This window comes from Bubalus kerabau, chromosome 2 (assembly GCF_029407905.1).
Source record: "Bubalus kerabau isolate K-KA32 ecotype Philippines breed swamp buffalo chromosome 2, PCC_UOA_SB_1v2, whole genome shotgun sequence".
Taxonomy (NCBI): Eukaryota; Metazoa; Chordata; class Mammalia; order Artiodactyla; family Bovidae; genus Bubalus; species Bubalus kerabau.
The window spans coordinates 67,503,408-67,520,634 of NC_073625.1; the positions used below are offsets into that span (position 1 = coordinate 67,503,408).

Sequence of the window (17,227 nt, forward strand, 5' to 3'; positions counted from 1 at the left end):
TGTCTTTGCTTGCCCATCCTACTAGTGACCTAATAATTTCAACTGATTCGTCTTCATTCAGCTCCTTTCAGAGAGCACTTAGGTGGTGAACCTTCTCAGGGGTTTGAGCACCAACTCCATGGAGACCCGTTTTCTGGAACTCCAAGGTTCTGGGAAGCCCCCTTTTCACCTTTTGTTTTCCTACTCCTAGGAACAGTAGCTGCATCCTGCAGGTAGGTTCTCTGGGTTACCTCTAGTGCCTCTACCACATTGCCCTGTTGAAATACCTCGTGTAGGCTCTTTTAACTGAATATATCCCCGTAGAGGTGCTCTCTGAAGAGCAGATGTAGTAGAGTGCTTCATGGCTGGAACAAGATAAGGAGACGTAAATGCTTAAGGCCAGTTTGCTTAGGTTGGCATTTTACAGGTTGTTTGAAGATGTCCATATCAGCAAGGCTTGGAAAGTACTTCTATCCAATGAAACTTCCTGCGATAACAGAAATGTTCTAAAATGTGTTGTCCAATAGGTAGCCAACGTCACTAATGAGAATTTGAAATATGGCTAGGGTAACTAATTTTACTTTTATTTGGCTTAAACAGCCACAGGTGGCTAGTGGCTATCATGCTAGACCAGGCAGGTCTGGGGTGACTGGAGGACCAGACAACCTGCAAGACTGCACCTTTGTTAATTTGCCAGGTATTTTAACAGATACTAGGGTTATAAACAACAGAAGATACTATCTCCTTCTAAAGGAGTTGAGGCCAGCAAAGGAAGATAGAGCAAAACCACTTTGAAAGATGATTCTGCCAACAGTATGTAAGATGGACTAACGTGGCAAGCTCAAAGATAGGCCACTCAGGGCAAATGCAACTGTCCAAATTAGATGAGAAATCTCATTGACAGTAGTGAGGGGTGCATGTGCAAGTGAAAATCTGACCTGTTGACACCTGGTAATCAAGGGGAAATAAAAGTAGAATTGAGAATAATCCCTATTTCTGAATCAGTGTATCACTCTCTAAGAGAAAATAAGAGAATCAGGTTTGGGAAGAAGTGGTGAATTCAGTTTTGGATCTGTGGAATTTAAAGTGCCCGTGAAACATCCAAGTCTCTGTGTTGAACAGACACATGGACACACACATGGATCTAAAATGTACAAAGGAGGTTCAGTGAGGAACACAAACTTGTGAATCAGAAGCACACAGGCAGTTTAAGAAGACCAACTAGCTGCTATGACTGTCCGGGAAGCATGAAGAGTTAGAAGCGGGCCAAGAGCAGAAACCTTGACAACACTTGAGTAGAAAGAAAACAAAAGAATGAGAATAATGCAAAGAAGCCTGTCTCAGGAAGGCAGAGATTCTGAAAATTACCAGCCGAAGCCAACAATGACAAATTATAAAATGGCTGACAATAAACTGAACACTCACACTGTGACATTTGCCGAGAGTGTTTGTTTACTACAGAAACCCATTTCATCTTCTAAAGGAATCATATAAGGCAGTTTTCACTGTAATCCTATTTTATAGTGAAGGAACTTAGGCACAGAGAAGTTAAAGAGTTCACCCAAGACCAACACAGTAATCCAGAGAGTCCACAAGTTAAGGACTGGAAAACATTGGAGAGCAGCTTCGTGGAGCACAGACTAAACTGGGCATGCTGTATGGCTGAGGGGGTCATCTGAAAATTTGAATGCCCTGCCTTTTCACGTGACTTACAACAATGCAGAAGGCAAGTTTCTCTGCCCTACTTTAGCCAGGCTCAGCCAGCCTCTGAAGGGAAGGCCACAGGTGATCCTTAGAAAAATTCAAGTTGGAGAAGAATTTACTAAATGTTCTCAAACATCTGTCTGTAAAAGGCCTTTAAGAATTCACATGATAAGAGAGGACCTAGACACCTTTTGTAAAGAAAGCTCCTCATATGCTTTTGATCCACAACTAGGGTTAAGGATACATAACTGGCTCCAGATTATTGAAAAACAACCATTTGCTAAAGGACAAACATACTGTACAGGCTTTGGGCTAATACAAAACAAAAAAAGTGAGTTTTCTAATTCTGTCAAAGAGCAAATATGTTCCCCATGTAATGAATGTACTTTTAATTAAATTTATTTAATTAACTCATTTCATACATTTTACTTATACTTTCCTTGTAACATTGGGTTATCATTAATGTCTATTCCTTATCACAACCTGGTTAACAATTAACTGTAAATTTACAAGTATGGGGGTGGAAAATTGGAGGGGGTCATACCCAAGCTCCTTAACTTTCTTGGTAAATTAAGATCCTATTTTACTGGAGCAGCATTAAATGGGAGGTTCAAGGACGGTAGTGAAGGTGTGAGAAGACCTGTGCATGGAATAAATAGGGAATCCAAAATTCTGGTGTGTGTGTCTGGGTGCATTCAACTGTGTACATCGTTCCCTCAGTCATGACTCTTACTTTTATCTGTGTACCAATGTAAAATCTAAAAAAAAAATTACACAAAGTCGCCCTACTCACCCTTCCCAAGTATCCTGTGGGATTTTACTTTTGGAGGATGACAATAGGGCTCAGAGGTCGCAGTCAACGATTCTGAATCACAAAGACACTGAACTTCTAGAGCATTAGACACAGGAGAGAATCCACCTTAGTCTTAGTAAATCTAAAACTAAGGAAAAGGATTTTTAGTTACTTCCTTGAAAGTGTCAGTGAGAGAAATAATGAAGTTTCCAATAAACAAGGGTTCAAAAAGATGCCAGGGATTATTTAGTACTGTGGTTCTCAAACTTCAGCAGATAGCAGAATCTTCTGAAGGACTTGTTCAAACTTGTTAACTCTTCAAGCTTAACAAGTGTTAAATCAGTAGTTCTGACGTGGGGCTCAAGAATTTTCAATTCTAACATGTCCCCAGATGATGCTGAATCTGCTGGTCTGGAGACATTTTGAGAAGTAGTTATTTAGTGTAGTTAGTGTATTGTATTTTAACGAATCTGAAAAGAATTACAGGTTTTCAGGCTTACTGGTGGCTATAGTCTCCTGATACACAATCTTATAAGTTCCTCCAAGTCTTAACTTCCATTTGAATTCTACCTTAAATTTTTACAAAATGTAATTTTCGGGGAGTGGGAAAGGAGTACTGCAGTAATCAAAATGAGAGTCATTAAGTGAAAATGAAATCTGCCATGGACAATAGTTCTATGAGGTTTTGATTTTTACATTACTAACCCTAAGTTATACTTAATCCAGTACATAATGTAAGAAAACTTCACTGACCTAAACCATTAGATTAAAAGCAGATATAAAAACGAGTTGCTTCTTCAGGTCTTAAAAAAGGTCACTTTTTAAAAGAAGAACTTCAGATTCATAATTAGGAATGAATAAACTGGCTTTAACTACAGAGTAAATATAATACTTACCTGGATGTGCCTTATAAAAGAAGTAATTTCCATATGGTGTTTAGCAGATTGTGTCTCAGTAGTCAATTATACACAAACAACTTTACTGTTATGGTAGAATACCATAAAATGCTGAAGATACTTTATAATTGCTTTGATGATACACATGAAGTTTCTAACCTTTCAACACGACTTGAAAATTGATGCAGAATACTAATTCTGCTAAGTAGAGAATTTAAAATCTAAACCAAAACACATTCTGATGGCTATAATATACAAAATCTAACTTTACAAAGAAATAGCAATTTATCATTAATACTTAGCAGTACATTGATACCTTTATAAGGAGTATTATATACCAGCTTAATATTTTCTTGTTCTTCTTCCATCCAGATCTTTTATGAGAGGCACTTATAAAAAGCACTAGTTTTGGCGACGCTGTAACAAACATACACATAGTATAATGATATATTTTACTATGCTGACAAAGTATCATTTATAAAGAAATTTTTATAAATTCAAAAATAGGTTGTTGGTAGCATGATTACCTTTAAAGCATTGGATTTCATTCACAATATTACTTCATTAATCTTAAATAGCAGTTCCACCTATAAAATGTTCTACCGTTTTTTCCTTTTTGAAAAGGAAGTAAATAAATGCAGGGAAGATACTCATATAATTTCTAGTTCAACAATATCAACTTCCATTTCACAGCATTGATTAGTAGAGAACATTTGCAATTAAAGTAGTATACAATTTACAAAAATAGAATGATTATATAATGCAAACACCGTCCTCCATTATGAAGAATGTGTGTGTATGTGTGTGTGTGTGTATATATATATGTATAATATATACATATACATAGTTCTCATAAGTTTCACTATTAAATAGCCCTTATTCAAGTACTTTTTTTTTCTGCTATCTCTTGGAATAATCACCTTGCTATATTATATGTAAATACATTAAAAAAATTAAAGGTTAATCTAAGAAAAGGTTAAAAGCTTCAGTGTGGTTGACTTAAATATCAGCTGCTCACTTCAGTTAAAACCTGATTTGAATTCAAAACAGGTTTAGGTGCCATACTAAGTTTAACAACTTAGTCAAAAATATAGATATAATATTTAAGTATCAAATACTCAGTAAATTTCTAATGTGCTAACATTAGAGCAAAATTAAAAGTCTGTATTAATCTGTTAATCACCCATAAACAATCCCCAGGAAAAAATTCATTTATATAACTAAAAAAATGCACTAATATATAATATACCTGCTTACAAACACATAGGTAGCCATAAATAAAACTTTATTCTTTAATTTCATTTACAAGCTACCAAATATTATGTATTGTACACAGTGCTGAACACTTAAATGGCTATAGTCACGGAGGATCCAGACTGAATGGAAAGCTGTAGATCAAGAAAAGATAAAAGCAAAGTAATACTGTAACAGAAAAGTGGCAAAAGCATGGTTTTGCCATAATAAAATCAATCGGATTGGTAATCATACATCAGTTCTGGTTAAAACAAAGTCTGAGCGCCATGCGATTCTCAGCTTTATTGTTTGCAGTCTGGCTAAAGTCTGTAGAGTCAATTTGTCTTTTGCAGTTATTAAAATAAAAGTTAAAAATTATAGCAGCAACAAGCAAACCCTGTGACAGGAAGGCAAGGGCTAAGAACTAAAAAAACTTTTATACAGTGTGTTCAGGGAGAGTGTGTGCAGTTTATCTTCCATCAGCAGGAGTTCGACTGAGGGACAGCATGATTCGGGTAAATCGCTCACAGAGTTCGTGTGTGGAGTACGGAGGTAACTTAGGCGGCTCATGGAAACCTTTAATCTCCGTAGAACAATCAAGCAGCTTTGGCAGAAAATCCGTCAGCTTCTCTTGGAGGTTTGCTGCAAATACAAACAATTAGATATAACTAAAAACTGACAGGGAGACAAATTATCTTCAACAAGATTTATTAATTTAGAGTAGGCAGCTGATATTTTGTTTCAAAGCATGCAAAATCATTGCCATTTAGGAGGAAGAAGTAAAGCATGAATGGCAACAGCTGTATGTACAGCTTAGTTTGTAAATAAGAAAAAAAAAATCATGTGAATGTAACAATGTCACAGAATATAAAAATGATACCTAACATCTAATTCTAACAGCTTTTAATCCCAACAACTCAGGAATCCACTAGCATTGTTGCAACTTACATTCCATTTCTTGTCCAAGATAGGAACACCATCGATTTCTCATATCTTCCACAGCAAGTATGTCTTTCTCTTCCATTTCATCCACCAATAACAGGGGCAAAAATGGGACAATAAATTCATTCATGATAATCAGACCATTGTTTACTTCTCTATCCTCTCCAGATTCAAACAGTTCTGCAGCTTGCTCATTTAATTTCTTAATGCAATGAGAGAAAGAGAGAGAGGGGGAAAAAAAAAAAACAGGTTTGTTTCTTTTTTCAATTAAATAAAAATATCTCAGAATAATTAAGGCAACATAATAAGCATGTTTATAAACATTAATAGAACAAATGGAAATCAGAAAAAGCAACCTCAGCTTATTGAGCGAGAAAAGTTTCTTAGAAAAGGATACGCAGGTTACTATAGAAATAAGAGTTAAAAAAGTCAGAGAAATACTGTTGTCATGTTTTTAAAGTTCATATTCAGTTTATTTTACTTTGATCCTCACTATAGGAACCATTTTTAAATTAATTGTCCAGAGGTGAATTACCCCAACTCTAAAATATGATAAGCACTCAAAGTAATTTTAAAAGCAAAGAAATTCAGATTCTATACTTATTTTGAAAAACTCATCTTTTCCATAAATGTCAACTGAACAGGGACTGCTATATTTCTTGATACAAAAATATAAAGGTAATCAATTAAATCATTTATTTCTTCAAAATATTCTTACTCAGTACATGCCATGTGCCAGAAACTGCTTTAGTTGCAGGGGTACCCAAATGATTAATAAGAAAACTCTCATGGAGCTTACAATCTGTTACAATACAGGGATCAGTAACATTTTCTCTGTAAAGGACAAGACAGGAAATAGTTTAGGCTCTTAGGGCTATATAGTCTATGTTGCAATGACGTTAATATTGTTGCACCAAGACAGTCATATGTAAATGAATGGGCAGGGCTATGTTTCAGTAAAACTTCATTTATAAAAAACAAGTGGCAGGCTGGAGCAGAGGCCAAGCATGCTGACATCTAATTAAATAGAAGAAAGAAATCCATGAGATGAGAAATACAGACATGGGAGATAGAAAAAAACACAGGTATGCTGCTGCTAAGTCGCTTCAGTCGTGTCTGACTCTGTGCAACCCCCGAGACGACAGCCCACCAGGCTCCCCAGTCCCTGGGATTCTCCAGGCAAGAACACTGGAGTGGGTTGCCATTAGACTTAAAACATTTTTTTAAATTGGAGGATAACTGCTCTAACGGTGTTGTGTATGTGAATCAGCTATAAGAATACATATATCCCCTCTATCATGAGCCTCCCTCCCACCTGCCCATAAGACATTTATGTCTGAAATCTCATGTTTACAGAATGAAGAGTATGATTTTTAAATAATCTTCATATTTTAAGAATAATTTAAATTATAAAAATCATATTATTTTTTAGGTTTATGACATTCTTATGCAATTCATCTTGACTTTGTAGAAGCTTATGCTAAAAGTCCAATTCAGCCACTAAGTAATTATCTTAACAGTCAGCAGACAACTAATTTCCTAGCTTCAGCTTCTTTATATGAAAAACGGCATATTATATAACCTTCCTCACATAGTGTCTAAGAGAATTAAATGAGATAAGCCTTTAAGTATATAGTGTAATTTTTACAATTTGCATTCAAAGACATTATTATTCTGAATTTGATATTATGTTTACTAAATCAAAACAGATCCTAGAAACAACTTAAGCATAGTTATGTCCAAAGCCAGCCTTATTCATCCTCTTCAGAGTCCCCAAAGCCAAAGACAGAACAGAACTAGTAAGTCATGACGCTTTAATGCCTCTATTTTCTTCTTCCCACTCATCTAATCGTTACCGATCATCTCCTTTACCATTTACATAACTTCTCTTTCATACTGTACCTCTTGGTTGAGACTCTTCCTCTTCTCCCTGTCTATCTTTCCTAGGGTTCTTTGTTTCAATCTTTACTCCATTCCAGTCCATATTCAAGTATACTACTGCCAGAATTATCTTCTAAAAACAAAACTGATTATGCCCAATTTATTCCAACTTTACAACGAACTCATGAGAATGGTGCATAAGCTTCTACACAGTTTGACATCAACAAACACTGTTGGCTTCATCACTTCCAACTAAACTTGTTCCTCATAACTAAGCCACAATAGACTTATCTTCATTTTCTGTTGTACACTCTCCATGTCTTTTCATATGATACTCCTTTGTCTAGAATTTCTTGCCCCTTCTATACAAGGCACAAAATGCCTATTTATCCATCAGGATACAGATCAGTGTTTATCTTATTTCTTAAGCTTCTCTCCAACAATTCCAAACATACTATGTTGTGTATTTCTCATAACAGTACTTATTCTGAAATATAAAAATTACTTGTATACATCTCTCACCAGATTGAATTCTCTTAGGATATAATAATGGCTCTTATCTTTGTATCCCTCAGAATCTGATACTCAGTAAATTCTCAATAAAAAAAAAAAAAAACAAACTAAAAAAGGAAAAAAGAAAACACCTAAAAGGAACACTAAAATTCTCTTGAAGCTTCATTTAAATTCCTATATGAAACAATATATGTGGCTGGCTTACTAACATAAAATGATAAACACTGTTTACCATAATATAAACACTGTCTACCATTATGGTAGACAGTATTTTAGTTGTGTTTATGTTTAAAAGAGGTTTACCAAAATATTTCAATATTCCAACACTGCAAAGTTTTACATTAAAAAGTGCTTTGATTCATTCAATGCATGAATTATGAACCTGAATATAATTCAGATCTTCCTTCTTAGGCATTGATTAAAAACCTTTTGAAACTGACCATATTAAGAATGGGATTCCCTGGTGGCTCAGAGGTAAAGAATCTGCATGCCAATGCAGGAGATGCAGGTTTGATCCCTGGGTCGGGAAAATACCCTAGAGAAGGAAATGGCAACACATGCCAGTATTCTTGCCTGGAGAATTCCATAGACAGAGGAGCCTGGCGGGCTATAGTCTACAGGGTCACAAGAGAGTCAGACATGACTTAAGGACTAAAGAAGAACAAATTAAGAATATTATCCTTGATGGATACAAACCATCAATAATTAAAGTCTTAAAATATACTCAAATGCAATAAAATCAGCTAAGAGAAAAATAACAAAATCACAAGCTTCTACTGTTGCCATTCAAAATTTCTGAAGACATAATGCAGACTACAATTAACATACACTTTGGATTTCTTTGGAAGGAATGATGCTAAAGCTGAAACTCCAGTACTTTGGCCACCTCATGCAAAGAGTTGACTCATTGGAAAAGACTGATGCTGGGAGGGATTGGGGGCAGGAGGAGAAGGGGACGACAGAGGATGAGATGGCTGGATGGCATCACTGACTCGATGGACCTGAGTCTGAGTGAACTCCGGGAGTTGGTGATGGACAGGGGGGCCTGGCGTGCTGCGATTCATGGGGTCGCAAAGAGTCGGACATGACTGAGTGACTGAACTGAACTGAACTGAACGCAGTTCTACTGAAAGAAAACATTTCAGAAAACCTACTGAAAGTCTTTTTAAAGTACATGTAAACCAAGTAACCTATATTGGCTTAAAAATGATATACTCTTGCATACCTTTATGTATTTTATAGAAAAAAAAATGACTTAGAGGTTCACAATCTATAGTCACATTAATAGCTAAATGAAATCCAATCATAAAAAGTATAAAGATGGAATTTGTGGTTTTACACTTAAAGATAAGCAAAGTCAAGAAACATTAACAAAGTATTCCAGATATCCAGAAAGTAAACTGGTGGGGAAAAAGAACAGCGGAAAATATTTAAGTTCATAACAACAATATTTAAGCACATACACAGTAAAAATACTTGAGGAAAAAATTTCAATGACCAAATGGAAAAAAACTTCATATTACAATGAATTATTTAACATTATGTACACCAAATATACTCTTTAAAAAAACTCAGAAAAATCTATTCTTTTTCTGGAGTAATAATAATGATAATTTATCATACCATTCAGCACCTCTTCTGCATCAAAAAAGGGAATGGTAGAATGAGAAGAAATCTAGATATAAAAATTAATTATTCTGATCTCATTTTAAGAACATTTCTTATTTATCATCTGTAAAATTTAAGATTCTTAAAGAAGAAGGGATAAAGGATTGAGTGTATTCTCCCACCTCAAGGAAGTAGACCCAGCAGACAGACATCATCATGACAATTAGGCCATCAGAATTTATAGTCATTTACATGAGTCTAAAAAATTGCCCAATGTAAAACAATATGATAGAGTAAACACACACAGTGTGCCTTCAACTTACTAGTAAACATTCTCTTCTATAATGTGATATCAATTCTTCATCATGTCCTCTGTATGGGCCTCTGGACAACAGTTCTTTGTTATTCTGATAAGCACAGATAAGGAAGAGCAAGGAATCTATGTAACTAAAAAAAAAGAAGTACAGCATCAGTATTTTATTTTTGCAAAAGAAGGGCAACTACAATTACAAAACATTTTAAGTATATATTTACATTTTGATTATCTAGATCAACATTAAAATAAAACATCTGATGATACACTGTATGCCTGAGTATCTCTAGAGGAACAGCTCATATGAAGCTAGTAGACAGTTGTTTTAAAACTAAAACAAAGAAAAAACCAAAAAAAATTGAGCTAGAAAGTTAGAAAAAACTAGGAGAAAAAGGCCAAACTGATTAATTCAGAGAGTTCCTTCTGTCTTCTTTGCTAATTCTTTCCATTTAGATTCAAAATTAACACTGACGTGAAAGTCAACAGTCTACTTTTTTAGCAACACCATGACATTTTGTTTGAGGGACTGATCAGGTTACTTTGCTTATCACAAACATCATTTGATTAATTAAATGACTATTTTTAGTCACTTTGTTTTTTTTCCTCTATGTGAGGGCACAGTTCCAGTCATTGAGAAAAATTAACAGAGAGTAGAATATCCAAAGGAGCTGGGTGAGGTAGAAAGGGAAAAAATGCTTCCAAATCTGGGAAATCTAGTGGGATACAAACAAACACTAACATAAAAGGCAGACAGGGTTAAGCCTTTGTTTAATATTTAATATTGCTATAACTCTAGACCTTATGAAGTTCAGACTAAGTTTTAAAAAGGGAATATGACACAAATATTTCAGTATAATATTTGGCTCTAAAATGATTATCCCTCCTCTAACATGCTGTAGGAAAAATATATACAGTTGTATATCTGTATGGGCTTCCCTGGTGGCCCAGTGGTAAAGAATCTGCCTGCAATAAGGAGACACAGGTTTGATCCCTGGGTCAGGAAGATCCCTTGTAGGAGGGCATGGCAACCCACCTATTCTTGCCTGGGGAATCCCATGGACAGAGGAGCCTGGTGGGCTACAGTTCACGGTGTCACAAATGAGTCGGACTTGACTTAGTGACTAAAACAACAATAGTATATCTATATAACTGAAATATGAAAGATGTTTTAAGATGATACCGCCTATGAGCCAGTTTTTCTACTCATAGCATATCTTACAAATTCTGAAAAATGCAACATCCTAAGAAGTGAAATGCTGTACAGAAACAATATTTTATAACTCTTTAAGTAATACTGCCCATCATTGTTACTGTTTGTTAATTTCAGGTGCTCAGACACAAGTCAATTATACAGTCCAAATGGTAAATGTAGAATTATGGGGAAATAAACATGCTCATTCATGACAAATCAAATTACACATCTGAAACTACTTCATTAAACATATGTTCTTTTAAATATTTTTTGAAAACAGCTTTTCCCAGGGATTTGTTTTTGCTTAAATTTAGGGCATGAAATCTTGTTTTGAAATAATATGGGTACAGTCTCAGCTAAAGCTTTTTTTGTTTAGAGAGTGACAATAGTTAAATGCTGTCTTGTGCCACTAAGCTGAATTAGTCTGCTGGCACATCTACCTTTCCTTTTACAGCCATTAAGTTCCCAGCTGAAAGGTCTCCCTGGAATGGCATCCATATCTGGCATTCTAGACCTGAGTCATCTCTCTGAGAATAGCTCTGAAACCATGAACTTATTCCAATTTTCTAGTGAAGTACACAGAATGTTCCATATTTTATCAGCCTTTAAAGTGCTTTCATTTCAAGTAAATGAGAATAAAATTCAGCAGTCCAGTTACCAAAATCTTATTTAAGATAAAATAAGACTATGTAGCCTGGTAGATTCTCTTTAATTTTCATTTTTACTGCTGTAAAATTATGGCTCCTAAAAACATGATTTCATTTCACTACTCATAACAATAGCCCATTAATAAACATTCAATTTATGGCTTTCAAGTGCTATGTTTTCATTAAAAAAAAAAAAGGTTTGACAGAGCATTTTGCCAGCATCTTATATACTGCTAGTTATGGTAACCGCTACATTTGTGGTATAATTAACATTTCTTTTTACAAAATTCCATAAATATTATTTGCCACAACCACTAATTTCCTACTATTCCTTGATATTTCCAATATAATAATAAAAATTTGCTATGATAAGAATATTCACTTTACCAATAAGAATATATTTAAGTAAATTATGAAATTTAAACACAATTTATTTAAGTCCTTTAACAAATGCTAGATCAGGAAAGCTAATGCAGAAGTGATGCAGAGAGCAAGGGAAAAAGTTTCATCTTTTTAGTTCTTACTGAGATAATGAATACACTTTGTCCTTTTCTTATTTCATTAAGTAATATAAGAACACAGAGGCCTTTATTTCAATTTTTCTCTCCCTAGTCAGCTGTGTGACCTTGGCAAAGTTATTGTATCACTTTTGAGCCTAGTTTCTTTATCTGTTAAATGGAAAAGCCTTTTACACACTCTATTCTATTTTAAGGGTATATTAATATTTTTCTTAGAAACCTTAATCTCTAAAATCCTAAAGCAAATTAGAATATTCCTATTAAAGAAATAAAATGTTGGCCAAAATAGGATTTTATAAAAGAGAGCTATTGATCAAAATATTTTCTACTTCAGCTGACCAAAGTGAATTATCTTAAAAGTACACAATCACTAGGACTTTAATAATTTGTCTCCAAGTATTAACAGTACTCTTTACTTTGCTACTTTTATGTGTTAACTTTTAAGATTTCAATGGCATTGTGCTTGGTCCAATGAACAGAGTGGCACTGTTCAATAGAACTTCCTGCAGTAATGGAAGTGGTGTGTCTGTGCTGGCCAAAATAGCAGCCATTAGTCACATGTGACTACTGGACATCTGAAACGTGGCTAATATGACTGAGAAACTGAAAAGTTTTAAAAATTTTAATTAAATTAAATTGTTCTACATGGCTCATTAGCCACCATCTTGTACAGCATAGTTCTAGAAGTAATACTCCATGCTGGCATTTAAAAAAATAGCATTACTACTTTTAGAGGAGGTAAAATACACAATAAAAAAGAAAAAAAAAGAAATCAATATCCTTTTTACTTGGTGGCAATATTACAGTGCATTTTAAACATGGCACTTAAAAAATCCTTAGTTAAGTAAATTAATGTTGAAGGATATGAATTAAATACATGGATAATAAATAAATGCAATTAGTTAATAATCTATAGTGCTCAATAAATCAATATGAAGCCTTTCTTCTCAGTGACAATAACAATTTGATAAGTAGAAATTCCTTTAAAATCACCTGTGATTTGTATGGGAAGCAATCTAAAATATTTACAGTTGCAATATTTAGAAGACAAGAGATCAGTTTTCTAAAGATATATTTTTTACAGTACCTGGAATTTCAGAAAAAGAGACACATTAGAAACATTTGCTAATTTGCTATCAAGATTAAACTCAGAAAGAACAGGAAAAAGGCTAGTGACAGGAAGGTGGATGTGAATACAAAGAATTCCATTTGCTGGCTACCAGCTGCTTTGAAAGTGAACATGAACATTGCTCAGTCACGTCTGACTCTTTGCAACCCCACAGACTATAGTCCATGGAATTCTCCAGGCCAGAATACTGGAGTCGGTAGCCTTCTCTTTCTCCAGGGGATCTTCCCAACCCAGGGATCGAACCCAGGTCTTCTGCAGTGCAGGCGGATTCTTTACCATCTGAGCTGCAAGGGAAGCCCAAGAATACTGGAGTGAGTAGCCTATCCCTTCTCCAGCGGATCTTCCTGACCTAGGAATTGAACCAGTAAACCAGTCTCCTGCATTGCAGGCAGATTCTTTACCAGATGAGCCAAAAGGGAGGCCCAGGGAAGGAAAACCAGCTGCTTTGGTCCCTAGCAAATCTAGGCTTCGATCTAATCCTATTTCATTCTAAACTTCAACAGTAGTGTCTGAGAGCTGATAAAATCAATGACAATAATGCTAACTTTACAAATTTAATTTCAAATGGAAAATATATTGTATATGGGGTATATAGGAATTCTTTGTATTAACTTTGCAATTTGCAATTATAAATTTAAGACAGTTGTAAAATAAAGTTTATTGAAAATATATATTGTGAATAAAACCTTTTCAAGAGATGAGATCACATCTGAATAGAATACAAGAATTAAGCTTTTATCATGTGTGTCCATTTTGCCTTACCTTTCTCTTTGAAAATTTTCTAGCCCAATAATGAGATACATGGTTGTTTCCCTGAATTTTCTATAATCCTGATGCCACTCCTGTAGGTGAAAGAATATTAAAAGTATATAGATATTAAAACTACAATGAAAATTACTTACAAATACATTTTATGATAACTAATTGAATAGAAGCAAAGAGTTCAAAATTGAAGATACACTAGATATAAATTGACTTTAATTTTTTACATACAAACCTGTCAGTGAAAAGATAAAGGTAAAAATTGTAGACACTGATGAGAGAAATTAAACAATCTCACTAGAAGATAGCAGAACTAAAAGGCAAGATAATCAATAGGTAGGCCATTTGTCTCTCAAAAATTCTTCAGTGTAAAAGTTTATTAAGATATTATCAGAGAATATTTGGGGTGCATATATCTTTTCAAATTTCTGTTTTCAATTTTTTCCAGACATATACTCAGGAGAGAATTGCTGGATTATTTTCATTTTTTTGAGGAACCTCCATCGTGTTATCCATGGGGAGAGGAAAAGGAGGAGGAGCACAGTACAAGTACAGAATTAGAAAATGTAAAGTATGTATAAAATAGATAAGCAACAAGGACATATTGTACAGCACAGGGAATTACAGCCATTTTCTTGTAATACCTTTTAATAAAGTATTATCTGTAAACGTACTGAACGACTATGCTGTACACCTGAAACTAACATAATGTAAAGCAACAACACTATGTTTTTAAAAATACTATTATAGACCTACATCACATTGAATGTAGAAGGTAAATGAAGCTAACTAATAGGAATCAAAGCTTGAAGACTGTTATCTGAAACAGAGTTTTAAGGAACTGAAAGAAAAATAAGAAATATTGTAATAAATTTAACCTTTTAATTTTTCAAAATTTGTGATAAATTTTAAATGTGGTTGCTAAGTAGTCTTTTCAACTGAGATATGGTGAAAAAGACAGAAGCATTTCACAGCCCCTCTCCAAAACACCCACAATTATTGAGCATGTCATATAACAAAATGATTCAGAACTCACAATCTACAGTTCTAGAAAACAATTTTTTAAACAAATTAAGATTTTTTTACTTAATAAAAATTGATTCAAGGAAAATCATAACTAAAATTCAATATATGATTAACCTAAAAGAGATAGTGATGATAAAAGTATGAAAGCTTTTATACACGTTATCGTAAATAAATGAACGTAAGGTACATATAGGCCAGTTACTAGCCAATTATTGATATAGTCTCCTTGAATATAAATAATTTTAATTTAAAAAGGCAAAATTTTCATACTATTGAAAGTGACAGTGTTGGTCACTCAGTCCTATCTGACTCTTTGCAACCCCATGGACTGTAACCCACCAGTCTTCTCTGTCCATGGAATTCTCCTGGCAAGTATACTGGAGTGGGTTGCCATTCCCTTCTCCAGGGGATCTTCCTGACTCGGGGATCAAATATGGATCTTCTGCATTGCAGGCAGATTTCTTTACCAACTGAGCCACTCGGGATAGAAGACATTAACAAATAAAGGTAAAATTTAAGCATAAAGTTAGCTTTTCTGGGGGAAGTATTCTATTGCCATTCTGTTATCATTAGATTCACCTTAGAAGTTTTCAGTAGGTAACTTCTTTAAAGGGTTAGACAATAAATACTTAGGCTTCGCAGGCCATGCAGTCTCTGTTGTAGTTACTCAACTCTGCGGTTGTAGTGTGAAAGTGCTTATATTCAATATCTAAACAAATGGCTTGTGTTCCAATAAAACTTTATTTATAAAAGCAGGTGATGAGCTGGATTTGGTTTGCAGGCAAAGGACTACTGATGGATGACTCAGAGCAAGACAAAGAAATGTGGGATATACAAAATCCAAAAACATGTCATGTAAATACCTGTAAGATTTAGTGGCTCTGCAATTAGAAAACATATGAGAAATTTTCAGAATAAAAATATGCAAAATCCAATCTGATGAAGCAAACTGGTGGAGGGACTGCAGAAGCAAATAACAATTAAAATCAAGTCCCATGTAACTTGAATCTTGGAGACAAGGGCAGAATTAGCAACCAATCTGCCTGTATCTCTGGCATGTATTGTGTGTCCATTTTTTTTGTGACTGTGTTCCCAGATTTTCTATTTTGCCTTATAATTCAAATTTATCCGTTCTTATAATAATATTATTATAAAGTATAAAAGTTAAGATAGCTTATATTGATTTCAAGTGAAAATAACCTTCCTACCTTGTTCTATAAGAATGCTGAGACCAGAATGTTTGCATTTCCATAAAACTTTTGAATCACTTATTAAGCTCCATAAAACAACTTGCTAGAAGTTTGTTAGAAACTGAACAGTTTCAATAAACCATTCTGTGGAAAACTGACATCTTTACAACACCAAGTTTTCCAAACACAATACATACATCCATTTACTTAGGTCTTCTTTATGACATCTTCTATAATTATGCACATCTTTTATTAAATCTGCTTTCAGGTACACCATCATTTTGGATATTATCTAAAATGGTGTCATTTTAAAGAATTTCTATCTGAATATTTGCTACTGGTATAAAGAAATAAAACTGATATTTGACAGATTTGTATTTTACAAAGCTCTCTTATTATCTTTATTTATCTCCAATAAATTTATCTGTAGCTTTTTCTTTTCTATACATAAAACATCTGCAAGTAACGAGAGCTTTGTTTCTTCCTTTGCAAACTCTTACTTTTTGCTTTATTTTTATTGCCTTACTGTACTGCTTAAACTTCCAGTACAGTGTTGAATAGAACTGCCATACATCCCTGTCTTTTTCTTGATCACAAAAGGAAAGTTTTCAATGTTCAGATTTCAATATGATTTTTATGGTAATTCTGTTAGTTTTTGTTTTTCAAGACACTCTTCAGTAGACTAAAGTAGTTACCTTGTATTCCAGGTTAGCTAAGAGTTTTGATCAAAAATGAATGTTTTTCTGTATCCTTCCTTTTAGCTGTTAAATGTAGTGAATTATACTAATTGTTTAAGGGAATATAAAGTAATCAGGCTTGCAAACACCACCAATCACTAATCAAAGGCACTCATGAATGCAAATTAAAATTTATTCATGGAAAAATTTTTGGAAAAACAATG

The 17,227-nt window shown here is 34.1% G+C and overlaps 1 protein-coding gene across 6 annotated transcripts in view; it reads right to left on the reverse strand.

Annotated features, from left to right (window-relative positions):
* Positions 1-4,640: 4,640 nt before the first annotated feature.
* Positions 4,641-17,227, reverse strand: part of USP25 (ubiquitin specific peptidase 25) — a 158,022-nt gene continuing 145,435 nt past the window's right edge. For all 6 annotated transcript variants that reach the window (XM_055567793.1, XM_055567791.1, XM_055567795.1 and 3 more), the window contains 4 exons: positions 14,111-14,190; positions 9,873-9,996; positions 5,554-5,749; positions 4,641-5,247 (listed from right to left, as the gene is read on the reverse strand). In XM_055567793.1, coding sequence (XP_055423768.1) covers positions 5,075-5,247; positions 5,554-5,749; positions 9,873-9,996; positions 14,111-14,190 — 573 coding nt within the window. In that variant the 3' untranslated portion in view covers positions 4,641-5,074. The remainder of the gene's footprint in view (positions 5,248-5,553; positions 5,750-9,872; positions 9,997-14,110; positions 14,191-17,227) is intronic.